General features: G+C 34.3%; 3 protein-coding genes, 1 long non-coding RNA gene and 1 other non-coding gene across 9 annotated transcripts; 2 read left to right on the top strand and 3 right to left on the bottom strand.

Moving 5' to 3' along the window:
- Nucleotides 1-2,408: 2,408 nt before the first annotated feature.
- Nucleotides 2,409-4,033, bottom strand: LOC111007406 (RTF2 RING-finger protein). Its single transcript, XM_022279758.2, has one exon. It carries the CDS (start codon nt 3,831-3,833, stop codon nt 2,673-2,675), a length of 1,161 nt encoding a protein of 386 aa, XP_022135450.1. The 5' UTR covers nt 3,834-4,033; the 3' UTR covers nt 2,409-2,672.
- Nucleotides 4,034-5,795: 1,762 nt separating this feature from the next.
- LOC111006914 (uncharacterized) lies at nt 5,796-7,703 on the top strand. Of its 3 annotated transcripts, none has more exons than XR_015791314.1 (4): nt 5,796-5,934; nt 6,088-6,184; nt 6,714-7,403; nt 7,510-7,703. It is a non-coding gene; the product is annotated as an uncharacterized LOC111006914 (long non-coding RNA). The 3 variants fall into 3 exon arrangements; XR_015791312.1 differs by having other exon boundaries at nt 6,085-6,184; XR_002600923.2 differs by lacking the exon at nt 6,088-6,184.
- Nucleotides 7,704-13,112: 5,409 nt separating this feature from the next.
- Nucleotides 13,113-16,338, top strand: LOC111007413 (bHLH transcription factor RHL1). The gene is made up of 6 exons (XM_022279766.2): nt 13,113-13,934; nt 14,014-14,169; nt 14,394-14,459; nt 14,957-15,022; nt 15,154-15,222; nt 15,533-16,338. The coding sequence occupies exons 1-6, from the start codon at nt 13,389-13,391 to the stop codon at nt 15,920-15,922; spliced, it is 1,293 nt and encodes a 430-aa protein (XP_022135458.1). The 5' UTR covers nt 13,113-13,388; the 3' UTR covers nt 15,923-16,338.
- Nucleotides 16,339-20,604: 4,266 nt separating this feature from the next.
- Nucleotides 20,605-21,542, bottom strand: LOC111006886 (Cytochrome c oxidase, subunit Vib family protein). 3 transcript variants are annotated; one of them, XM_022278983.2, is made up of 4 exons: nt 21,327-21,539; nt 21,096-21,233; nt 20,835-20,995; nt 20,605-20,694 (listed from the first exon to the last, which is right to left on the bottom strand). In XM_022278983.2, exons 1-3 carry the CDS (start codon nt 21,408-21,410, stop codon nt 20,873-20,875), a joined length of 345 nt encoding a protein of 114 aa, XP_022134675.1. In that variant the 5' UTR covers nt 21,411-21,539; the 3' UTR covers nt 20,605-20,694; nt 20,835-20,872. The 3 variants fall into 3 exon arrangements, with proteins under 3 accessions (XP_022134675.1, XP_087980964.1, XP_022134674.1); XM_088124838.1 differs by having other exon boundaries at nt 20,605-20,995; nt 21,096-21,200; nt 21,327-21,542; XM_022278982.2 differs by having other exon boundaries at nt 20,605-20,995.
- A 493-nt stretch (nt 21,543-22,035) lies between these two features.
- TRNAW-CCA (transfer RNA tryptophan (anticodon CCA)) lies at nt 22,036-22,107 on the bottom strand. Its single transcript has one exon. It is a non-coding gene; the product is annotated as a tRNA-Trp (tRNA).
- Nucleotides 22,108-27,667: the final 5,560 nt, after the last annotated feature.

The raw sequence follows: 27,667 nt of genomic DNA, 5'->3' as shown, positions 1-27,667 counted from the left end.
AATTAATGAGTAAAATTAGCTACCTTAAAAAAAAGAAATAATAATAAATAAATAAAGAATCTGAACTTTACCTACTCTTTGGAGAGCACAAATTATCCTTTCAAAAGTTTTTCAAAAATATTTTTTAAGCAAACATCTATTAATATTTGAAAGAAAATGACAGAAAAAAATCATGAAAAATAACTATAGACTCACATTGGACCACGTTAAAAGTAGCTTTACCTAGTTTTATATCTACCAAAATTCATAATTTTCATTCCAAAAAACTAATTTTATTGTCGTTTTAGAATATTTTAATATATCAATTTCAAAAAATTAATACACCTTCCTAAGTTTAAAAAAGAAAAAAAGATATAAAAATTGATTTTTTTTCCCAATTTTTTAATACATGTGAAATTTACTATACTTATAGATTGTTACATAATATTTCAAAAAGAAAACACTTGTTTTATAAGTTTATAATTAAGGCAACATATATATTACAAGTTACTGAGTAAAATTAATCTACAGTGATGTAAATCCCTATTCCAATGCTAATGGGAGGAGGGAGATAACAAAACTCATTAATGTCTCTAAAAGACTTGAGACATATTTTTGTTTGTGAAGTGAAATTTAGTTCATATATATATGCATGAAATAGAACACATTTATATATTTTATTAAATAAAATATCAAAGGGGGAAATAACTATTTGGAAGTTGAAAAGCAAGGGGTCTCGTCTTATAGAGAACTCGTGCTTTTAATAACATTCTATTCACTAAACAAGTTCGAACAATTCTTTAACATCGCTCTAAAAAAATAGCTAACAGTAAATATTTGGCCATGGTCTTATTTTCTAACAACAAACTAGATGGAAGTTATACTTAAGGGAGAAGCATTAGCTTGAGCAACTGGTTTTAAATTGATCAATCTAAAATGACACTTGTAGTTCATGGATGATGATGCAAATAGAGTAATGACCAACCCCTTGGCCACATTAAAAAGAGAATTATTTGATATGCATTCCCATTGAGAGGTCTACCGCTTAGCCAAAACTTTGGAAGAGTGTCTACCTCTAAACCATATTCAACTACATTTTTCTAGTACAACAATATGTGGGGTTGGAGATTCGAACTCATGACTTTTTTAGTCAGAAATATATGTCTTAACCAATTGAGTTACGTTCAGATTAACTCAGACCCAACTATCTTACTTATTCTCACATTTAATTATCTCACCCGACTACTTTATTTATAACAAGTCTATCATAATTACCACGAAAGGTTATGTTTTCTTAATCCTTTTGCGAGGAGGTTAGAGACTTTTGTTGCAACTCTCGTTCGCACTTTGAGCAAGATTTTGCATATTAGCGAAGATAAAGTTTTCATGAACGAGTCTTGGATCCCATCTAAAGACAAAGTAAGATTTGAATTGATCCTTTCATGAGTAGAGACATCAAAGGTATTACTACTGGGAGCCTTTCACAAGCTTTGTTTTGTGGTCTTCGCTAAAAATGGTCTATATCCAATCGAATACAGGGAAACTAAAATTTGATTTTGGCCAGAGCATGGATCGAGACCAAACTAGGCTTTGGTTAGCCTGTGGATTATGGGCCTCTTGGCGAGGATGATCCACATTGGAGTTGAGTTTTTATACTACTTGTTTGATATGATTGGAGATTTCATGTCATTTGGGTATGAATATGTCTTGGTTTAAATAAATAGAATTGCAATCCTACATGTGAAGCACAAAAACGTAGAGCAAACTCCTCTAGGTTGATTCAATTGGGTGTAACAATCACAGAAAACAGTTGAGATGAAGGTTGACAATCATATCTGAAAATTTAAATTTCGAGAGTTCGACATCAATGAAAATGTCTTCAACCTTACCTCTATTGAATTGTTAATCAAAAGAGTAATTGATTTCACGAAAATGAATAGATGTTGGAATGCAAATGAGTATGAAATTTAGGCTCAAAACCATACTTTAAATCCTAGGAGTATGGAACTTAGGCTCAGGATCAGTGAGCAGTTGCCTTATTAAAGTGAAAGGAGAAGACTAACAGCATATCAAGCGAGAAGGCATATCAAAGTTGGCTGAATCAGATCACAGCTCCAACAGAGCTTTATAATCCAATAAAGACAACATAAAGTAGCTATAATTTATCATGATGTGGGAATAGGGATAAGTCAGAAACACGAGAAGTTAAAGAGTTCTTAGAACAATACATCTGAAGTCAGAAACACAAGAAGTTAAAGAATTCTAGAACAATACATCTGAACAAAGTACAAACTTTGCCATAATCCCATCAGACACACACAAAGGAAACCTTATGGGATATCTCAGCATATAATATTCAGCAGATATTGATATATAACACAACAAAGAAAGAGGTACGCCTCCTACAGAAGAAATTAACTCTCAAAATATACAAAGAAGAGACTCCATCAGCCATCAGGGGGTTTATTTTCAAGACCTCAAACATGAACTCAGATGTTGATAAGAAACGGGATTGATCAGCGCAAGACTTCCAAGAACATGGACTGATCTAAGATTGAAAAACAGTTCCACAGAGCAACAGTCGTTAATGAATGTAAACTAATAGGCCATATCTTACATCAATTAGCAACAACGAGACATAAACAATATAAGGAGAATCGCCATAAACAGAACAAGGCAATTCTTAACACTGATCAGTTCCGACCCAGTGGAAGAGATCTACAAGAATACGTTTCCTTAAAATCTGACTTCCTGGATGAGGTGAATATCGAAGCATAGACTTCTTTGGTAGCATTGGGAGGGGCCATGTCTGCTGCTTTGAATCGCTTTACAGCACCATTATTTGCTGCAACCTTTACCTGAATACCACCATCCGGCCGCTCATTCCTTTCAAGCTTAGCTGAAACCTTCTCCGATGCCTTAACTTCAATACCATGCTTTTTACCAGACAAACGGGATGACGCCAAATCCACACTCACATCTCCATTCATCCCCACTTCCCCATTCTTCACTTTCTTCAGCCTCTTCTCCTTTGATTTTGATTTCTCTTCCTCCATCCTCTCTCTCAGTACTGCTACCTCCTCCTCGCTCCCATTGATCACTAACTTGTCTCTGTCCTTAAACTCAGCATGACAGACAAGGCATGAGGAAGATTTAACCTCCTTCAAGGCCTTTGCACTCAGAACGTGTCCACAAGTTCTCAGAGCAAAAAACTTGTACTTACCATTGAACTCGAGCCCAGTAATCGGGCACTGAAACCGTGGCCCTGAAATCGCATTGCTACCCGATTCTGTACCAGGAATTGCCGAAAGACTTATCTTGATCATATCCTTCAGACCCTTAACATGCCCGAATCCCTTTGGCAGCTTCTTCTCTAGCAAAGCCTGCACGAGCGACTCCTTATTAAAGACATTTCCGAGCCAATCGATCACGCAAGGTTCCCTCAAAGGCTCGTTAGAAAGGGCGCAGTTCAACCACTTGGACAGCCTCTGCTCGTTTGGGTCGACCTTATCGGGCTTCTTCTCTGCGTACATATTAAGGTAGCAGTCACGGGATTCGGCCCCGGTTGCACCGCCGTCACCACCACCGCCATGGATCCTGGTTCTTAAAATTAAGGTGGACAGAGGGGAAATTAGAGAACTGGTAACTGGGGTGGAATCAAGGAGGGGTTTTCCATTCAAGGTGAAGTAGAAAGATGACGCAGACCGTGGAGCAAGCGTTTGCGGGAGAAGAGAGAATTTAAGATCCTCTAGGGTTTGGGCGGAAGTTCGTGCTAGGTTTAGGATTTTTGATTGAATTTGGAGGTCGGGAGAATGAACGAAGATCTGAAGACGTTGTTGATTTTTCGGATGCATTGGGTTAGGGTTTGGATAGTCGAAGAAGATGGTGACAAAATTCCGTGGCTTCACAATCAGAATGATCTTCGAGAATCAAATTCCGTAGCTAGGGTTTGGATAACAATAAGAAGATGGACGACGATTCTTCGACTTGAGGGATAAACGGGAGGACAAAGGAAACCAAAATCCAGATGTTTCAAAGTCCAGACGCCAGCGATCAACAAAATATTATATAGTGCAAAATTTTAATATTTGAAAATATTTTTTCCAAATCTTTTATTCGAGACAAAGTTAGGAATTTTTTTAGTACCATTAGGATTTTTTTAGTTCATGAATTTGAAATATGAACTTATGATACACAATACTACTTTTATCTCTTAATCAATTTCTTAGGTAGGAGGAGATTTGAACTCACCTCGACCCACGTCAACATGTATGAAGATGGTCCCACCAAAACTATCGTCATCAGTAGCCTCAACTACATTGACGGTATTCAAACTTTCAAAATCACTACATTTGGTGTGCACATTTATATCTACATGCTTAACAACATTGGAATAAACTAATTTGGATGCATAAAATGCATCAGCCATCAGAGCCAACTTTTTTGCGAGATACATGGGTTTCGAGAACTTGACGGGACCAACTAAGCACCAGGTCGTGGGGCTACACAAGTCCACCGACATATCTTCTAAGTCTCTGCCTCAATCTCCGACAACTCAACTTTGACTCCGCTGCTCATTTATCTCTCCTTAAATATAACATTCTTTTAAAAAGTATGATAATACAATCTTAACCTTATTATTCTTTTCATATCATAGAATATTATTAAGATAAATAAAAGTATGTGCTATTAGGAATTTTTTTTTTCCTTTTAACTACATGTTATTGTATTTATTACCAATTAAATTACCATACTATATATTATTTTAGGATGCGATACACCATCGTACATTTTCAATGTCAATACTTGATCTATTATCACATCATACTTATCTTATTCAAGTAATGATCAATTCTCCTAGTTATATTCAATCTGAATATGACTAGATAAATAAGACATCTCTTGTTACATTTTAATATGAGTTTCTTTTTATTTAATTTGAGAGTTTAAGGATTGAGATGTTTTATCAAATTTTGTAGACGTATTTTAAAAGAAGTTGAAAAAAACTTATTAAATTTTCTATTAAGTTACTACATGCAAGTTTCCAATAAATAATTCACTTCCTAAACTCTCAAAAAACAACTCATTCAACATATCTTCTATATTTGTTACTTTATCTACTTTGCTCTTTTTAAGAGCGATCTACACAACGTTTCAGTTGGGTTGTTGTATCCTAGAGGGGACATGCCAGAGAATACTTGCTGCACCGGTAGTTGATAAAGAAATACACACCGCAGAGGGCTTGAATTTCTGACGTCAACCTAATTGATTACATGTTTGTATTTCAATATTTACTAAATTCCCCCAACAACACCTATTATCATTTAAAATATATCTTAAAATCATGTAATTGTTGAAAAATACATATCTCTTATATTTTGATGAAATTACACTGTATATTTTATAAAATATAATTACTTTTTTATTTCAAAAACAAGTCACAAAATTGACTTTTAGCTGGTGTATTAATTTGTAATTTACATTATTTTTTAAAATTTTAAATTTACTGTTCGAATTTATACATTGTCTTTTTTTTCGTACAATAAAAACGTTGATGGATTTTTTTTAATACAATATGTGGAGGTGGAGTTCGAACTTACGAACACCACTAAACTATGTTCGTTTTGGTGATAGAAATTAGACCTCTAGCATTTATAAAATGAATAAGGTACTTAAGTCCTTAAAAAAAAAAAGGAAAAGAAAGTAACGTTAAGTACTAAGCTCGTGTTGAAATAATAATAATAATAATAATAATAATAATAATAAATAATAAAAGCAAAGAAATAAAGAGTAGCATAAATAAAAAGCAGCAGAAATACCGATTATGAACTATTTCAGAAACTTCGTGAATTTTATGGCAATGCTTTAAAGAAGGTATCCAAACAAAGCCCTAGGCCAGAAATTTTATCGCATTTTTCCGCGGGAACGGCATTGCAGCTTTCTCAAGTCATCGGGGTAAGCGAGTTCAATTTCCTAATTTCATCTCTCTCGTTTAAGCGCCGGTTGCAGCTCATTTCGCTTCAAGATTTTCTCTGCCATTCCTTTATTTTCAAATTACATTACAATAATGCATATATGGTCTACTTGTTGTTTGTCGCTGTTAAGAAGTTGAAGTAATACAAAGTTTTCAATTACGCTTCGATTGCCTCTTTCCCTTAACCAGGGAATATTTTCACCTCAATACGTAATCAGAGAAGATGTCAAGGTATGCCGCTATGTTAATTTCCTCTGCTCAGTAGTGTTGTTTGGGATGTATGATTATAGAAGCCGCAACCTGAAATAACCTGCTATTATGGATTACCCTTGTTCATGGTCTTAGGTCTAGCTTTTATGTTGCCCAAATTGATCGGTGATATACATAGTATGCAAGATAATTTGCCTAAATTTGATGGCACTGGCAATTAAGTGCCATCTTATCTGCATAAAGCAATCTAGTGTTTCTAAATTTGGTGGTCTGGTTCTCTTGTAGATGTTCAATTATAAATATGTCTTTGTATTTACGATGCGTGAATGTATGTGTGTTTCTCATTCTCCACATCAATCTGTGTTTCTCTCATAACTGTGCTTGCCTAGTTGCCTAAACCTTGCCCCCTCGTGTTTACTGCTTATTCTTTTGTATGTTTGTGAATATAATTCTTGTGGGTCTGCTAATGTTATCGTGAATAGATTGACCCTTTCATGCTTATGTTTGGATTTCAATGATTTTCTGATTCTTGTTTGTCGATGATTTGCAGACAGAACTACTGCCCGTTTGGTTGCTGTGCTGATTGTATTTTGGTTCTTGTACAGTTCCATAAGACAGACTAAAGAGGAAGGGAAAGTTATTCAGTAGCCACCATAACGGCTAGATGCAAGTTTAAAATATATTTGTTCCTTAATAATGTTCAATACAAGTTCGAAATACAGCTTTTAAATTCTTCCATACATATAAGAATGTAGATATTATTGTTACTTGAACATATTTTAGCTGGTTATGGCATTACAATTTCGACAAAAGGTTAAGAATCACTACCTACGGTGTTCAACCCCTCAAATAATCCCTTTAGGAACATGGTTGGTTCCTCTTGTGCTGTTGAGAAGGTAGTATCTCACATTGAGATGCCTCTCGTCTGAGGTTGGGCGAGGGTAATGATGGCTTGGTCTGTCATGGGCATTTACTTTTAATCTGGGCTCATTTTCTATTTCCATTTGTTCACTTTCAGGCCCACATATATATTTTCGTAATGATCCATTAAACAAACTCCTACATCTTATTTTCTCAGCCCAATACTCCTTGTATGGGCTTGCAGGATTTTGGAGAGGAGTCAGATCAGAAGGTATAACGCTTGATGTCTCTTGGGTCCAGGTCTTGGAACGATCGCGGGTGTCCTTGGGCATGGGAAAGCAAAGCTCCGACTCCCAATTATTAAGGAAAAAAATAAATGGTGAAGTCGCATTGATCCTTTTTTTCCCGTTTAGTACAAAAATACCTGTTTTCTGGAATAAAATTACATCTTCTGTTTGATCCTTTTTCTTTTTAATATTTGCCAGATCCATGCTGTTGCTCTGTCGCTGGCCATAAATGGAGGAGATTTGAATCTACAATCTGAGGTATCACTATTTGGCTATTTGTTTATCTGTATCTTTACTTCACTTCCAAATGTCTTTTCTAAAAGATATATATAAGATAATAAATTCTCGTTGTATAAAAATTCAACCAGTTAAATCTAACTAGGTTTTGGATATGAGAGGGGGTTCCACTAATTTTCAACACTAATCAAAAATTGGGTCAACGAAAATTGTAAGGGTGGACAAAACCAGATTCCACAGATTTAATTCACATGCAAATTAGAACAGAATTAATGCCACCCATTTGCCCAAATGGCAATTGGAAATCCCATTCTCTCTCTTGGGAAGCTTCGAGGAAAACGCATTAAACTGTCTAATGATTCTGATTAATTCATAACCATCTCTTTGATTATATTATAAAAATCTATTATTAGTAATCTTATGGTTTAAAAAAATACACACGAGAAATTCTCCAATCATAGTCATGTATGATGATCTTAAAAGAAGCATCACAAAAAGCTAACTGGTTAAATAATTACACTTAATCACAAAAGATGAGGATTTATACTAATAAAAGCAACCCATAGTTGACTCTTTAAATTTTGGGCAGAATATTCAATTATTCTCTCCCCTTTCCCATTTACTCGAGATTTGGATTTTTTTTTTTTTTTTTGGGGTGACTCTTACTTTACAAATTCTGTTGACATCTTTAACAGGCAACAGCTGTTTTTTAGACTTAATAAACAAATTTGATCATGTAAGATTTACTTTTTGTTGGAAAGAAAAATATTGATAAAATAATTTGACTTAAGTGACAAAACTAGTAAGTTAGTTTTCAAGTGAAGGTTAATTATCTTCTACTCTGCTGAAACTGTTGAAAGGATTTCAAATGCACTCGTGGAAATCTTCCAGAATATAATATATAATCACATCGAATCTGTTGATGCAAAAATTTGGAGAAGCAGTTGAACTGGGGTTAGAGCAAGTAACCAAACAATAAATCGGACTAAGGTTAGGTGGACCGAGTACCTCTAATGGTCTTGTCTAGGGTGGGTAGATTTTTGCTTGGGATAATCAAGAGCTATAAAGAAAAGAAAGTGAGGTAACGAACATCGGTGTGGTGTTTGTCAACCAGTTAGATGTTTAGGTCAATCAATGAGCTTAAGAGAAGTAGATGAGATGTGTTGTGGGCGCTTGGTCGTGCAATACGCACGATCGTGCGTGCTTCACACGTTCAATGCACATGAATCGTGGTTGTGCTCGCACTATTACTTTCCCACCTACTCTTTTTGGATTGCTTCCTCGAACTTTTCTTCCAGTCTAAGCCTAAAATATGTTTTCCTTGGGTCTAACTCAGGTTCTTGGTAGGCCCCAACATAATTCTTATTATTATTATTATTAATTTTAATAAATCATTCTACTAATGGAATTGATTTTATATTTGGACAATATAAGATATATTGCTTGTTAATATTACCCATCTATCCTATACATCGATATTAACTATAACACAGTATAATACTGTATCTTCAAAGTTAAAATAAAAATGTATTACACAATGACGACGATGATAAAGTTGCACATGATCTAAGTTTGGAAGGGAAGTGTCTTTTTTTTTTCTTACTATTATTTTGACTTCAAATCGTTGACTACTAAATGGTGATTTCAAGTAAATGGAAATTCATAGAGAATTAAATTAATTTTTAAAAATGGTTTCATAAATAAAAATTCCAATACAACCCTTCAAACGTTATGGAGTTGACATGACAAACATGAATGTACAGCAAAAGAGATAATGTTGCGAATGAGTTTAAAATGGGGAAACTGGATAAGCATACTTGAGGAATTGGTATGGGATTATTATGGTAAAGTTGTATATATATTGAGTTTGGGAAAATGGGTGGGCCTCCATTGAGGTGTAAAGAGAGCACAAAAGCTGGAAACGATTTTTCACAAGACAAGGACTATACCTACAAATCACTCTTCTTCTCTCTCTAAGAGATTTTCGATTTAAATATTAGTTTGGTCTCCTACTTTCGACTTTAGTTCGTTCTTTATTATATTTTTATAATGTCTATTGGTCTTTATACTCAACTTTTGTTCATTTCAGTGTCTGTAATCTCAAACCGTTCATTTTGATTCAGTCAATTCATTTTCATTTTTATCTCATTCTCGTTTATCATAATTTTAACATGACACTTAACTCATTAAATTTTTTGAAATTTAGCTATGAATTTATATTAAAGGTTTTCATTGGATATAAATTTCGTGCTAAAATTTTGTAAATAAAAACTAAAATAATCACATTTTAAAAGTTGTAAGTACAAATACTAAATTGAACAAAATCGAAAGTTCAAAGACTAAAACAAATATTTTGTAGGTATTATATGAACTATCATTTCATGAGTAAATTTGAAGTCTCAAATCTATCGTCTTCGATTTTGGGCTTTTCTTTTAATCACATATTTGTGAGAATATGATATATGTAAGGCATCTTAGTTACAGCCCCAACACGTTACTTCTAATCATGTCTCTTATGGCAAATTTGGGCATTTGGGAATTTATGCTGATTGACACGATTTTAACAGCTACGCCTCCACCCTTCTCTCTATAGACAACATGACAACGACAACATTAATTCCCACAAATTTTTTTTTTTTTTTTTCGATTACTGTCCCATTAAAAATTAAAAATACTCTTACGTACCGATGGTCAAGTCAACATCCATGAAAAAAAAAAACTCTTTTTATCTTCAGTTTGCATTCCTCTATTTTATTTGTCAAAAATTTAATAGCGGTCAACAAAGTGTTGTTGTTGACCATCGGTATCTAACCGTTGATATTAAAAAAGAATTAGTGGTTATACTAAAAAAAAAGGAATAGACAGCCTATAAAATAAACATTTCTTTAGTTCAAATTTTTGGATTGGTTGGTTTTGTACACTTTTTTTTTCTAATACAATGAACAAGAGACATTCTATTACACTGATTAAAAGCTCCGAATCCAATTTAGTTTTCATTTTTAAAACAAAATTTGAGAAACAAACAGAAATTAAAACAAAAATAAATATTAAAAAAAGGGCAGCAGAAAACTAAACAGAATGTACATGCATTGAGACAAAAGCAGTGAATGTTGATGGATCTTGTTTCTGATCTGTTATTTTGTTTCCCTTTATTTTAGAGTGCATAATGAGATATGAAAGAGAAGACTCAGAGATTTTGAACTTATATTATATGCTTTTGGAATATTATTTTTTGATTAAAATAAAGGATACCCAATTTGTAAAATTATTCTCTTTGGGAATGCAAGTTTTAAATGGGCATATATTAATTGATAAAATGGGCTTGCCAATTGGAAGCTACCTTCGTGATCCCAAATCCTCTTAATTGGGTCTTTAATCTACTATTTATTTTGATAATTTATTGAATTTTATCTTATAATTAGGATAGGGAAAAAAAAATCATTCTCAACTCTTAAAAAAAAAATCTTTATGAAAATGATAAGCAAAAAGGATGATTACGTCCCACCTCCTCCAATTATTGTCTATATAGAAAACAAACTCAAGTATATGCCTTTGATTTTAACTAAATTTTGTTATAGTTCATTTTGTGAAGAAAAAAATGTTTTATGTAGTATAGAATGATTTGAATAGAGATATAAAGAAACACTTTGGTTGCATTATATATTATTTATATTAAATCAAGCTAAAATGAATATTAAATAATTAATTCGAGCATAGTTCAGTGGATAGAGCAATGATTACTAATTACTTTATTGTTTTTTAGATCATTACATTTCAATTAACAAAGTGAAGATTCAAACATCTACGTCTAAGGGGTGTTTTAATGTCTTATTCTTTAATGATGTTTGACTCAATTCAAACAACTCAGATAAATCAAAATGTGAATTTTAATATTGTAAGAGGCTTTCTTTTTTGCTCGTGACTATGTAGTGAGACGATGAGATGAAATCCTTTGATGCGAATCCGTTATACAATTATAATTAATTTCTACTTTCTAAGTTATTAGATTCGTCATCTCTTCTCTTAGTAACTAAAAAAATAAAAATAAAAAACAAAAAAATCTAATCTCATATTTATATCAAAATCATTGTTATATTGAAGTATACTATGCTGAATATTTTATGGAGCAGATATGTTGGAATTTTTTTACAAATTTAAATTCTAATATACCATTCCATTTACATTGACAGATTCAATCAACGAAAGCAACACAAAAAAAAAAAAAAAATTGCCTCTTTCAAATTCTACTTTTTAAAAATTTCAAAAATTAATCAAAATTCAGAACAGTTTTTTTTTTTTTTTTCCAACTAACCCATCGAATTTTTAGCATAAATTAACGCCAAAAGAATAGAGTCGTCGTCGTGGTGGAATTACAGGATCATGGGGGTTTGAATTTCAAATTTCTACTCGCTCGTCTGAACAACTGGTGTACTCGCTTGCTTTGACTTCCACGTGGCTCACACGGCTCTTTCTTTTTTTCGCTGAATGATTGTTACAAGTTTAAGTGGAAATTAATTAATAACAATAAAACATCCAATCATTGTTGTGGTACAGTTGTAATTATGATTAATCTTCTCAAATAATGTTGTTAATCATCAGCAGTAGAAAGCATCCACGTGGCAGTTCGGGGTATTTACGGATGACGTGGACTATCAGATCTACTTGGAGTGTCGAGAACCGGAAAATTTGGAACGGCAGGCGGCGATCGACCGCCCGTCGCCGATACAGATGGAGAACCACGCGAGCCGTGGGCGCGTGGTTATATTTTGTATTTTTATTAGAAATAACAACAGAATTTTTATAGATTTTATTTTATTGTTAAAAAAAGGCCGTCTAACCTAACAAACACATCTGTATTTGCAGAAAATATTTAATTCTAAATTTTCATCACATAATTACTAAAAACAAAAAGGAAACCAAATATAATATTCGTGTACTTTTCTAGTTTTTCCTTTTTAAAAGAATACAACATTATAAATATTATTTTTAATTAATTTCAATTATTAGGAAGAAATATTAATTATGCGTTAATCTGCATAAATATAACCAAATAAATCTTTAAATGCAATTTTACTGAACAAAACTACCAGGATCCATAATTATATCATGAAAAGTTACTAATATTTCAAATTTTTTTTTTGGTATAACATGTTTGACCTATATTCGTTTGGTTTATAATATTTTAATTAGTTATTAGGATCAACTAAGTAAATTTAAATAAAAGAATTTGTTTGACTTTTTTTTTAATAAGCTCGTATAATTCAAATTTAGTTATTATGTTTTTGGCTTCTGAATATAGCTTCCAATGGTAAAATAAGAAACCTAAAAGGAACAAAATTTGCCAACTTAAAATTCTATTGATCCATTTATAGAGAAGTTAATAAAAATAAACTACATCATAATATAAGTAAAAATATTCCTACTTATTACACTTTACAAGACATATTTTTAGTTTTCTTAAAATAAAAATATAGTAGACAAATTAAAAGGATTAATAGAATTAAATATATTTTTAAAAGTGGGTTGAAGATGGAAAAAATATTGAATAAAACCAAACGTGGTGTGGCAGAGAGAAGCTCCTCCTTTTGCTATTTAATAACCAAACACTCAAAAATCAAACCATTACCAAAAATTCCAAAATCAAATACACGCAGAATTTGAAGAACAAGAAGAAGAGAAGATTAAGGATTTTTTCATAGCGATCGAAACCCCAAATGATTTCTCATATGGTTTCCCTGTGACAGCTTCTTCTTCAATCAATCCATTCTCCTCCGCCGCCTGGTTCATCTTTTTCCGGCGATCTCCACCGCGATCAGAAATAAATCCACTCACCGGCGATCATGCAGCCCTGTAGCAGAGAAATGCAAGGCTTGAACTCTCTGTTGAACCACTCCCAAATCTCCCTTCAGGATCTCCACAACGACCACCACAATCACTTGAACCCGGCGGCGGCGCCGCCACAGATCCCGCCGTCTCACCTTCACCATTTCGATCCTGCCACCTCCCACGACGATTTCCTCGAGCAAATGCTCAATACTATCCCCTCCTGTTCGTGGCCCGACATGAATCCTCCAAACCCTAAATCCCCCTGGGACCTAAACCCTATCAATAAGCCTAGAGAACTCTCCGACGACGCCCTCCACTTGGACCACGACTCCGCCGCCCTCGCCTCCAAGCTCCGGAGCCACCAGATCAGCGGCAACTCTGCGGCCGCTAAGGCAGCCGTCATGCTCCAGCAACAGCTTCTCTTGAACAGAGGGATGACCGCCGGAAATGGCGTCGCCGACCACGGCCTCCCTCCCATGCCTCTCTCGCTCGGGAATGGCGATTTGGATCGCTCTCAAAACGACGTCGTCGACGGATCCTGCTTCCGGCCACCGAACTCGGTTAGTTGCGCGGTGGATCTATTTCTCGGCGGTGTTTTGAATTCTTAAATTTGATTTTGAACTCTTTTCTGTTTCTCAGGGAGGTTCTATGCAATCGCATAGTTTCGGAGCCCCGGGAAACGGGATGAACCAAGCTCCGGCGAGTGGTTCCGTCGGAGTTTCTCCATCGCAGCCGAAGCAGAAGGTCAGAGCTCGTAGAGGCCAAGCCACTGACCCCCACAGTATCGCCGAAAGGGTAAGATTACCCACAAAATCATTTCCTATTGCATTTTCTTTTTACTTGTTTCTCACTTGTTCTTGGTTGACTCAAATGTCCAATCCCATGGACACAAAGACAAAGATCGATAGTATTTTCTATTGTATTTTCTTTCGTTCTTTCTAAGTTTTCCCGGCATCCAAACAGAATTATGGTCTAGAATTTGTAATTTTATTTTGTAAAATTTTGTCTGGTTTGTGTAGCTTCGAAGAGAGAGAATTGCAGAGAGAATGAAAGCCCTGCAAGAACTCGTTCCCAATGCCAATAAGGTCAGTTTCCATTCTTCATCTTCACTCCAGCTTTTTTTCTTTTTCGCTAATTAATTCAATTTATCCCAATTTATAAATTAAATAAATAAATAAATAAAAAGGAATCGGAGTCTAGCATAGCATAGCTGCGGAGGTGTGGGTCTGTGCAAAACTGTAACCGCCGGTCAGTTATGTACCTGCTCCGTTCCGTAATTTAACCACCTGACCAGGGCCATTATGGTCCATTAACTTCCCCTCCCACACGACGTTGACGGTGAGAAACTAATCACGCAAAACCAGGGCCACGTGTCGATAAATTAGCGAGGCAGTTACCAACAAAATCACCAGCATATAAATATTAGCAACGCTTGTCTTTTTCTTTTTAATTTTTATTATGCTTTCGGTGCTCTGGAATATAGAAAAAAATATTAAATGGGTAAAATTAATAATCTCCACCGGTTGAGGCTAATTATAATTAATTTAGGGGTTTTAATTAATGTGGGGTTTTGGAATTTCAGACAGACAAGGCTTCAATGCTGGATGAGATCATCGACTACGTTAAGTTCCTCCAGCTTCAAGTCAAGGTATGGGCCCCACTACCCCTGTTTCTTAAATTATTATTAGAAAAAAGATTCCCTGGAGGGTATAATTTATTTAAATTAATATTATAAATGGGATTACTAATTCAATTTTCTTCTTACTTGGTGTGGTGCAGGTTCTGAGCATGAGCAGGTTGGGGGGCGCGGCTGCTGTTGCTCCACTTGTTGCTGACGTCTCCTCTGAGGTCAGTTCTGTAAAATACATTAACAAATATATATAAATAATTACTAAGTGGGTGAAAATTAAAATGAATATAATTATATAGAAAGAAAACAGGAGGAATTTTGGGGATTAAGTTTAAAATTCCTTTAACGGAAGACGACAAAAGGAAAAGGGTAGCACGCGTGCGAAACCTTTTATCAGCTTTTGATTTGCCTGTCGTTTTCGTTTAAATGGGAAAAGAGAGAAAAAAAAAAGAATAATAATAATATTATTATTATTATTAGGTGGTATTGCTAATTTATTTACTGAGTGGTGAAGCGCTGTCGTTTTAGGGGGGCGGTGAGTGTATGCAAGGAAGTGGGGCCCAGGGGGGCCGGAGTTCGAACGGCGGGAACCAAACGGCGTCGTCGAACGACAGCATGACGGTGACGGAGCAGCAGGTGGCAAAGCTGATGGAGAAGGATATGGGATCGGCGATGCAGTATTTGCAGGGGAAGGGTCTGTGTTTGATGCCGATCTCGCTAGCGACGGCGATATCCACCTCCACGTGTCACTCCAGGAATCCGATGATGAACGGCGGCGGCCACGGCCACGGCCAGCACCCGGTGATGGGATCCAACGGCGAGGGGCCGTCGTCGCCGAGCATGTCGGTGCTGACGGTGCAATCCACGAGCATGGGGAACGGCTCCGTCAAAGACGCGGCCTCCGTGTCGAAGCCGTGAAGAGAACACGGCGGCGCGTTGAGGATTGACTTTAGAAAATGAAAAGTTTTAATGGAGTCAACTACTGGAGAAGTCTACGAAAATAAGGCATCTTTCAATACGGCGCCGTATTCTCGTGGACTTCGGCTACAACCCTAACCTAAGGCCAACCCTAAAAAGGCGAAGGCAAAGCCACCTCCCTCTGACATCAAAAGCCTTCTCCTTTGCACCACATCCCAAGAAAAAAAACTCTCTCTCTCTCTCTCTCTCTCTTTTTTTTGGTAATGGGTTTAATTAAAGCAATTTTTGTTAATTGCTTACTTAACCAACCAACCCCTCTTCGTATTTTTAAATTAAATTGTGTTATTCTACTTGACTGTATGGTTTGTGCTTTCAAATCAGTGATGACTAATTAATTAGACAGAGTTGCTTACAAATCATAATTCATATATATCATCTCCTCCTTTTGTAAAAAGATGACTGTTTTTTCCAATTGGGTTTAATTTATAATTAACTGAAGGTTAGATGGGTTTAGACGTTACTCTTAAGTAATAAAATAAATCAATTAATTTGGGACATAGGACTAAGAGTTTTTTCTTCTCTCTCTCATTACTTATTTATAGTGTTGAATTTGGTACGACAATTGACGTTGGAATGCATCTGTTTTTCTTCTTTTAGGAAATTGTGTAATTATTATTATGTGTAACTGTGTAAGTATATTTGCTTTGACAACTCATGCCCAATGATTCTATTTCACTTTTATTTTATTTACAAAAGAAAAAAAAAAGTGTTCCATTCCACCGAGTTTTTTTCCCCTATTTTTAACTTCCCCCAAATTATCATTATCATTATCATTATTATTTTATAGCTGTTGGCCAATAGAATTTGAAAATGGTAGGTAACCTTTCACTAGCCACCATTTTTATAATACATGGTATCTGGGGTTTATATTCTTCATTCCTCTTTTGCTAAATTTTCTAAATGCACCCGGTTCATGATAATTCTCCCTTTTTTAAAATTAAAAAAGTAGATTAACATATAAATCATTAGTAAATAAATTTTTTAAAAATAGAATTATTACAAAATGAATCCTAAATATTGTAGAACACCCTTTATAATGGATAAGAGGATGTTGCTTCCTACTCCCTACAAAAGCAAGTGGTAGCTTTAGATAATAATGAAAAGGCATTTGGTTCAAATGGTGGGAGTGGTTAGTTCAACTCAATCATATCTCTATCCACATCAACACAATCAAATGAATACGAGTTTCAATTGAAATGATAATAAGACACGATTTGAGATGTACACACTATATTTTAATTAATTTTTAGAATTTCTTCATCCTCTTAACTAAATTGAAATTCAACATAAGTTTGTTTGGTATCAGAGTATTATAATTCTTCAAACTTTTTATAATAACTCTCTTTTCTTACGATGGTATGCATATGGTATCATTTTTGAGTTTTATCTTCTATATGATTGGAAAATTTTTAAAGCTCTAAGAAATTTTGTTATTTTAAAGTGAGACTTTCACGATATGCATTTCTTATTTTATAGACAATAAATCGTACCTTCTTTTCTCCTTGTTTTTTTTTTACGGTTCATTGACAGGTTTTTTCTTTTCAATTTTATGGGTCACAAAGTAAAACTACAATTGAAATTAATCTCCCATCATCATATAAACACACGTCAAGTTTAATCCAAAACAAGTGTGTTATATGAAGGGATGAAAAAAGGGTTTCTTTTCAAACTAAAGGAAAGTAAAACTTTAAGGAGAGAAAAGAAAAGAGTTGCGTTTAGGGAAAACTAAAGTTAAAATTAAAAATGAAAAAAAAAATGGAAAAAATGGAATTGGAATGGAGTGGTTTAGTGTCAGATTCTTCTAGAAGAGATGAATGAGAATACCACATTCCAAAACAAAGAATTAGGTGAAAAAAGAGCCAATAGAAAATTCAATTGGGATTGACCTGATACAAAAGGAATCTTGTTCTATCGTTGATGAAAGATTTCTCTATGAACAATACGCATTAAAATAAGAAGGGGAATGAGAAAGACTATTCAAGATGAAAAAAAAGTAAAGGAAATTTGAAATGACGATTTCAAATCCCATAATTCTATAAATTTCTAGAATCAATAGTTGTCTCATAAAATTAAACGGGACAATGGAAAAGAAAAAACCAAAAAAACATCAATTTTGACTTTGAATTCTCCAATATTTTTTTAATGTCTGGTCGTATTAATGGACAAGGAGTGGGAAGCGACTAATGGGCCCACAACAAGCGACAAGTAGTCCACTACTCTTAAAGTCCAATACCTTAGAAATTTTATTCAAAGGTAAGGTTAATTTCAGACCAATTTTCATCATTTGACTTATTATTTCCACATTATTTCTTCTTTGAAATAATATTATTTCCACATGATTAATGAGAAAAAAGTCGTCATAGACGTTTCAATGGGATTGGAAATTCCTTACTCAATTGAATTTAATTTAATCCCAACCAAGTTCTTTTTTTCCCCCTTCAAAGTTGTTAGATGGCAGTAAAAGTTTCAGATTTTTCTTACTAGTATTAAATATTTTAATAAGCTGAGAAGGTTTCATAATTTTGTCCGATTTTTTAGTTGGTCTTGATGGAACAAAATTCAACTAAACTATCTTATTTGCTATACCTACTTTAGAATTTTTATAATCCTCTGGTATCTATGACAGTCTGTAATGGGGAACCAATATTTCCTATAGATGGAGACATTGTCTGTTCAAACAGACAATTAAAATGCAGTCATCAAATAATCTCTTCCATAGACAACTTACAGAATGGCATCATCAAATAGTATTCGACTGAAGAATTTTCAGATGCCTGAGAACTCAATTATCCTATCTGAGATATAGCAAATAAAACTGGAGGAAAAAGTCAGCTTATCGGCTGGATCGGGATGGTTTCTAAGACGCCCGAGAACTCCAATCTATCAGGAAAAGTCTAGAGAGAGGAGGATTGAAGCAAAATATTATAAAGCTCACACTGTTGCATCCTCTGTATGAGGATAAGGCAAAGAACAAAACTTTTGCTCTTCATATATATCCCTACAGTCATGAAATCCAATATGAGATACATGATCAACGTAGAATGTATTTCCTAAAGCACACTATGATTTTCCTCAATAATGTAAGAAGATGATGGGGGAAAGTGATGACATCAAACAAGTGGTCGTGTTACTCCTTTTTGTCAAGAAGCACTACAATTTTATCTTTAGATAGGTGGCCAAGATTTGAACCCATTCCCCATAGTCCCTTTCCCATGCCCCAATACCACTCGGCCAATCCTCAATTCTAGAATCCTATAACTTCACGTCCTGTGTATCCTATCTGATGTTCTCAACAAGCCCACAAAGGTCATTCTTATCATCTCTATACTGAGAATGTACAATTGAAATAACTAATCCAATCGTTATTCGTTAGTCAAACTCGATGCATCTCCTGAAGATTAACAGGTTAAAACTCTGATCACACCCGTGGTTGCTAGTTAGATAAATCTCAAACTATCTCAATAGTATGATAATCAAGGAATTTCTCAAAGGCATTGGGTTTGACCAGCCTATAAAGATTCACAACCGTATTAGGTTGTCAAAAGTTCATTCTATCATTTCATTGAAGTCCTTCAAAAGTATGGAAATCTAATCCTAGAAGTTTTAATACATTAAGAGTTAGCTTAATTTCCCGCAAGGATAAAAGAATAAGATTCTGTGATAAAACGATGTCCTTAACAAGTACTCTTACCTCTTCCAGAAAAACTATTTAAACAGCAGTCTTGCTCCCAAGAAGATACCCAGTCAGTACAGGGAGCTTCTTGAAGCACTGTACTCGTACATAACCCTTTCCTAGAAGCAATTTCTTATGTAATTAATTATTTAATTGTAGCAAGACAGCATGCTGGTGTCATCAAATCAAAATTTCAATACTTATAGCACCCTTTCTTTTGGGTAAATGAACAATTTCGAGAATAAAATTTACAAAAATCACTGTCCATAGGGCAAGCGAAGAAGAAATGATCCTAGGATTCTTCACTGGCTCTACACATAAAATGGCAGCGAGTGTGAGAGCGAGAGTGAGAGCAGAGAGGAACTGAATAATTTACGATTTCTCTTTGAATCTTGTCCTGTGTATTGATACCTTTTGGTAGGAGCAATTCCCATTGAAAAAATCTTTACTTTCTCTGGGTATTTATCTTTCCACACGCATTTGCAAAGAGAATGATCAAGGATTTGAGAATTTTAAATAAGGTCATGAAGGAGCAATCCACAGCTGGAAAGATCAGTAGAGTCATGTCCAATGCCTAGATCTAAAAATAAAATCATAATGTGTTCTTGAGAATGATCTACACTTGGGCTTCCTTCCACCATATCCGTGAGCTATCACTTAATTGAGTTATATATATTTTCCTAAAGGCTACATTCTACTTTGACCTCGTACATTCAACCGACATTCCCTATGCACTTCACACTTTCCCTTATTCATACTTATCAAGAAATCATTTCTATAAAGGTACCTTGAGCAATTCTCAAATAATGAGCCAAGCAAGCACATTCTTTAACAACTAACCAACGCAATGCAGTCAAGAATTCTTTATGGAAGACGAATGGATTTGTATTTCTACAAACTATTAAAGCATCCAAATAGTGTGAAACAACTACCAAGACCATGACCGACATAGTTTTAGAGACGGGTAATACTATGTAAGTTTAGTCAAGTGACTACATAACTGTTCTTGTGTTCATAATGGCCATAGAACTCCCATATCCTAAAAATATAAAAAAATGGGGTGGAATAAGCTTTTGTAAGTTGTTAAAAAGATTGGCATTATTAGGAAATTAAAGCACAATCATCGCTATACAAAGTAAAAAAAGAACAAAAACAACGATCGTCATAAAAGATTCTGACCACCCAAAGTTGTTCCACCCGGGGGATTTGTGTTTGGTTCAACTAGTGGGCTTAAAAGTGTAAGGCTGCGGAAGTGACAAGGGACCTCTCCTCGAATCTTTGTCATCTAAGAGTCTTTGAACCCTACTGTTCTGACAAAACTTCCTATCGAAATGCTTCACCTACCAAATCACAAACACCAGAAATCAAAATCTACGAGACTAGAAATTCTAAGTGCCAACATTGTATTAAAATCTCCAGTCATCGGGGAACGGCATTTACCCAAGAAGCCCTACAAAGTTTGACAAACTCGGCCCTCAAAGCTTTACACTCGGCGGGGTAAATAAGGCCAACAGAAGCAATTTCAGTAGGCTTTTTGTCCGATTCCTTCTCCACACAAGCATAAAAAGCATCGCGAGCCTTGTTCAGATGAATAAAATTGCCATATTCATTAACACTCTAGCATTTTAATCAAACAGAAACCGCAGAGAATGAGTGATTGAGAGAAAGAACCTTATAGCAAGCTTGCCTAGAACCCGCAAGAACATCGCTATGAACTTCATCTAAGCCTCCGGACGCGTCAGCTTCGACAGCCATAGCTCCTTCAGAGACGAAGCTGCTGCTGTTGCTTGATTTCTTTCGCTGTTGGGGTTTCTCCTCCGTCCCCCTCCCAATTTCGCTCACCAGCTTCAGGCTTCAGTTTTGGGCCCAATCATGTTAGACTCCAGTATCAAAGTGTTTTTTTTTTTTTTAATATATATTATTTTCGATTAAATTACAAATTTGGTGCTTAAAATTTTCGCATACTTTTAATTTGGTCTTATAATTTTAAAATTTTCAAGTGAGTAGATGTAATTTAGACTTTAGTTTTAATTTAGCACTTAATATTTTAATAATTTTAATTTGGTCGCTATAGTTTGGTGAAATCTGACAAATCGTCCATGTTATTCACACCTTTTAATCTCGTTCATTAATCATCCATGTTATTTAGTACATATGGTTTAGACTTAGATTTAATTATTAGACTTAGATTTAATTAAGATACAGTTTAGGGAAAAAAACTTTTAATTTTAATTAAAATATTAAAACTAATTTTAAAATTTTCAAGTGGCAGATGTATTTTAAACTTAGCTTTAATTTAGTACTTAATATTTTAATAATTAATTAAAAAAAACTTAGTTTTAATTAAAATTAAAAAAGGATATATTTAATATCATGAATTTGAACCCGACATGAATCGAACACGCAACCTTCTGATCTGGAGTCAGACGCGCTACCATTGCACCACGGTTCCATTGGTTTAAGAATTTTTGATTTAAAGTATAATACAACACGTCAATTTCTAATTAAGAAGATAATCAATTTAAAACTAGAAAAAAAAATCTATTTAAATAGAAGAATAACCGTAGACTTAAAAAATTATAAAAATAATAATAAAGATTAACCATTGTCCATTGATTGTTTCAGTTAGCTTATTATGTGAACTACTTTTTGGAATTATTTTATTATCATTGTTACTTTTTTTTTTTTTAATGAAATTGTATTCTGTTCAGTCTAATGGGCAAAGTTCGATTCGGAAATGGGCTCACCAATTGGATGCTAGCCCGAACGGTTTGAACATTTATCGATGTTTTCAATTTTTTTTTTCTTATTTTTTCTTATTTTTTTTTTTGAAACAGAACATTTATCGATGTATGGGGATTCGAACCTGCTAATCTTCATTTGACAAGGTCATTTTGGAGATCTCTTCTCGAAATAAACTCTGCTTATCGTCAAGTATAGCATGTAGAGAAGTAAAAGCTTTAGGATTGTACAATGAGTACAGATAAAGTCTTGTATTGGCTAGGAAATGAAGTGATCCATAGTATATAGACGAAAACGATTATCTTCATTTTGGATGAAAATGAAAGCAAAGCTGCGATAGTTATATGTCCAAAGTGAACAATGTAATTCAGATGGATCAAGAGAAGATCAGGTCTATTGTAGATTGGGAAGTGTTAATGAAGGAGAGAGCATGCAGCTGTGGTGAAGCCGGGTGCTCAAAGTCATTTTAGATACTACAAGATAGCTCGAGATGAATAGAAAGTTGCCACAATCCAGGGTGGGGTTTGCTTTCTAGTAAGCCAAAATCCACCTTCTTACAGACTTATTAAACAAGGAGAGCACCGGGACGAATGACATCAAGGAAAATGTCTAAACGCCATAAGTTTGGAGCGCATATCATACAATTGTACTATTGTATTGGGTATTGGGTACCCGTCCTTAACAAGTGATATCAAAACCATAGTAAAAAATATAGTTGTACGGTAGATTGATAGAAAGCCTGCCATAGTCGAGTAGATTGATATGAATAATGATGTAGCTTTGTTCGAGGAGAGAAGATTGAGGGTGCGATAGAACGAGTGTTCCCACAATGTGATCCGTGTAGCAAATGCTATATATGGACCTGTTGGATAGAAGCAAGCTCTCGTTGTCAACCGGGAGTATATGAGTGCACGAGTTATTGTTGAGGTCGTAAGGAGTGCAAATAAAGTCTCATATTGGTTAGATAAGAATAATTATCTCTATTGATATGGAGTTTTTTTTTCAGTGAAACCAAAAATAAAGTCACGAAGGTTATCTTTAATAATAGAGAGTCACGGCTCTCAGTCATTCAGTTCTTGCATTGACCACATCCAATCGAGACTAATGGTGTGGTTGGCAAATTGCCAGCATAGTTTGGTGTAAGTAACTTCTAAGCTATTTGTATATTTTTATTTGAAAGATAATTTATGTATTAAAGAAAGGAGGTGTAATTGAGCACTCCCAGAATTTTCATCTTTAAGAAAGTGAAGTGAAAGTGTTGAAATGTGTACGGAGAATGAACAAAATAAAAAAGAAAAAGAAAAAAAAGGTTAAAAGTGGAAATGGTTGGGTGAAAATTATATCTGCTTTTTCAGTTCTGTGAAAATTGTCAGAGCTGGGAAATACATTGGACTGTATCTGTCGGTACCCAAAGCCCAAAAATACCCACTACAAAATATTCATCGCCACATATTTTCCTGCTATTTTCATCAAAATTTTGATATCTCTTTATCTTTTTTCTTAAACGAGATAAAAAAATATCTCTATAAAAAATAGAAAGAAATAATGTCTCTATTATAACATTTATCGATATTTGTTATGTAATCATCTTTTATATTCATCTTTCGCTAATTGTTAATAAATTTTTTTATGAGTAGTATAGATAAATATGAAAAAAAGGCATTTATTTTATTTTCGAAAAAGTTTGATAAAATTTTATTATGGGTCATAAATATCCTAAGTATTGCTACCTCGCTATCATATTTTTCCCCCTTTTTTTCCTTTTCTTTCACTGTTTCAGGTTTGGTCTTTTGTCGGGGTCCAGAAACTTCATTTATCATAAAAATCAAAACTTTTAAATCCTTATTTTTTTATTTGTTATATTTCTCAATGAATGTCTCTTATAGTCCTAACTTTTTCAAAAAAAAAAAGAAAAAAAATAATCACTGTTTATCATCAAATTTATTTTACAGGAGATACATATTTATATCTTTAGAAATGTTAGATACGTAAAGAGTTCAAATAAAGATCCATGTTGGTTAGAGAATGAGATAATCGTGTGTATGTATATGAAGGACAACGTCTCAATTGATACGATGATTGTTGAGTGAAATAAAAAGTAAAATTGTTAGGGTTATGTTTGAAACGAATCCATTATGGGAATATGGAGGGTCCCTTGCTCGGATGTGCTCACAACATCTAGTACGAGAGTTATGATTTAGAAGATTGTTGGATACGTAAAAAGTGCAAACAAAGTCTCACATTATTAGAAATGAGAGGGATAACATCTGCCTTTTGAGTGAAAAAAAAAGCAAAATCATGAGAATTATGCTCTCAAAGCTGATAATATCATACCATTGTCCCTTGTTCGGATGGACTCCGAACAAGAAATATGTGTATTAATGTGCTAACACGTGGACAGTAGCAAAGTCACATAAGTTGGCTAAGAGAAGTATTAAGTGTATGAATATTAAATGATAGAATAACAGCAATGGTGAAAACTATTTATTTTTTACGGTCAATAATTAAAATAAACCTATTTTAAAAGAGGGATAAAATTTGTAATTTTTCTAAAATCCGGTAAGTAAAATACGCTTCTTGAAAATCTATAAACCAAAACATAATTGATTTTGAGTGCTCTACCATATTAAAATCATTGTGTCGAACTTTACGTTGAAAAAACAATACTATAATCAAAGGTAACAAAAAAAAAAGGTATGAATATGATCACCTAATTTGTATCAAGCTCGTGAAAATGATCGAAAGGAAGAATATATAAATTTTATTGTCTAGTCAATTTTCTAAATTTTCTTCTGCCCTAATCCACTAGTTTAGCTTTTTGAGTTTAGTAATTGATTAATAAAAAATGCTATGACATATTACATAATTTTCTTCCTAGGTCTCAAACTAATTTCTAAAACCACAAGTGTGAGAGAAATTATATTAAAAAAAAGTATGAGAGAAATTAATAAAAATATTTACAGTATATTAAATACACACCATCATACTACCTTTCAATTTTTAAATTCAATGTTAAGCAAAATATGCCTATTTCTTCTGAAGCAGAACAAAGACTCCGGCGGTCTGCATAATTAAAGACCTAATGATGGTTGTTTGGTTTAACAATATTCGTTATTGATGGGTAGAGAGTTTGCAAATACTCGCATGAGGAATTCTTACTAGTAGACTTTCTAAAGTGAACGGTCTAGCAAAATGAGATTCTAGCACAACTAGACTGCAGTATCACGGTTTGAACTGAACAAGAGAAAACTATTGGTGTGAAGATTATGATGCCCCCAATAGAACACAGGTTGGGTTTTTTGAAGGTAGGTACATGCGGCTGATCCTTCATTTAAGAGTGAAAAGAAACATTTGTATGAGACGAACGTAGTGATCGATGTAGTTTTAATTTAGCTCAATTTCGGCATCGTTTCATAAAACTTGTAAATTTTAAGTTTCATAATTAAACTCAAAACTTGCTAAAACAGTAAGTCCGACGTTTCTTCATTTAGAATAAACGTTATGAACTTACCTTTTAAAAGGATTAAAAAAAAAAGAAAAAAAAAAGGGAACTTTAGAGATTGTGGGTGTGGTTGTTAATTGTTTGGCGGGGCCAACTGCCTACAACTTGTGTGATGTTTGGAGGGTTGTGGTTGGGCATTTCCAAAATTGTACTAAAAATGCCTTTAATTTGTACGAAACGACACAGTTATTACTCACATCAAATACAATGGTACGTCGTTTTTTAGTGTACAATGATGTCAAATTGTACTAACAGTTGGTGTGTGGTTTGATTCCTTTTCATTGTCCCATATCAAGCCACGATTCATTTCATGCAACTACAAAACTATATGTGAATCTATATGATTGTGTTGTTGATTTAGTGTAGCAATATTTGCAAATTTAAATCATTTCTATTTGTACCATTTAAGACCAAACCATTTTTTTTCCTCGGATGAGATGGTTATGATATCGGTGTTGTTTTTTTTTATAGCATACGTGAAGATTCAATTCAGATTGTAACGATATCTAGAGAAAATAAAACAAGAAGTAACATGCCCATCTTTCTTTAGGTCAAATTGAGTTAATTTAATATTTATGAAATGTTACTGATGAGCTCATTCAATTAGAAAATTGAATTTTTTAATGTATAGGGGGCCATAAGATGTCATTATATACTTGAAGGTTAACCTTTTGTCAAGATAGATATTTTCTATGGAGTGTGGGGTGGGCCTCTCGAAAGGTAATGAAGATGTACAAAAGTTTCTTTGGACCAAACGTTAATTTACCATTGAGTGTAAAGGCATAAGGGAGGCTTGACTGCAAGTTAAGACCCACCTGTCCTTAAGGACAAAAGTTAGCCTTAATGATATGACAATATTGAGTGAAAAGAGTCATCGTCGGATGGATTAAAGTTATTTTAGGAATAATGAACTAATCTTTCCCAAAAGCTCCACCGACAGAAAAACTTGGCACCTCGATGTAGGCTATTCTCGACTTAGAGTGATATTATATGTTATGAATGAAGTAAAGTAAGACTAAAAACAATCAAACCTCGACAAACCAAGCTCAAACATCAAGTGGGCGCTAGAGAATTCGAAGAAGCAGACCCAACCCAAGGACCAAGGCCAACTAATGGACTGGCTTGTTGGCTCAACCAATCCATGGCCGAGCTGACCACAAAAGTCAACTAGCAGATCGGTTCGACTTAGCCTTGGTAGGCGACTAGTATTGGTCGAGTCGTTTAGGCCTTTTAGCCTACCAAGTTTGGTCGGCTCACCCTAGCCTTGTAGTCGACTAGTATTGGTCAGCTCGGATAGGCCTCGACCAATGTTGATTGGTCAGCTCGGTCGAGCCATGAGGCTGATCAACCTCAGCCGCCTCAACTTAATTAGGCCACAAGGCCGACTATTATTGGCCACAAATCTTTTCGCTTGGCTCGGCTAGGAGCTTGATGAGGCATTCTCCAACGTTAGTCACAAATCACGAGCTCAGTAGGGGCTCACGAGGGAAGAAGATCCAGAAATCTATAAAATTTGAAATACCTTTTTGAATTCCTCTAGATTTCTTTCGTCTATAAATAAAAAGTGAAATCTCATGATAAAAGTATGATAAAGGTAGGCTACAAAACTCTACTATTTGCTACACTCATAAAACTCTAATTCTAACTTAATATCGCCTGTGTGACTGGCACCATACTAATGTATATGTATGTGTGTGTTTTAAAGGTTGGTGGGTAGAGTTCGTATTAATTATATGTGAGGGTCAGAACATTTAAGAAAATACCTTTC

Source organism: Momordica charantia, assembly GCF_013281855.1.
Source record: "Momordica charantia cultivar OHB3-1 chromosome 6 unlocalized genomic scaffold, Mcharantia_2.0 BLBB01000006.1, whole genome shotgun sequence".
Classification (NCBI taxonomy): Eukaryota; Viridiplantae; Streptophyta; class Magnoliopsida; order Cucurbitales; family Cucurbitaceae; genus Momordica; species Momordica charantia.
Note: the sequence above shows the minus strand (reverse complement) of the source record. Positions and strands in the feature narration are given on the sequence as shown.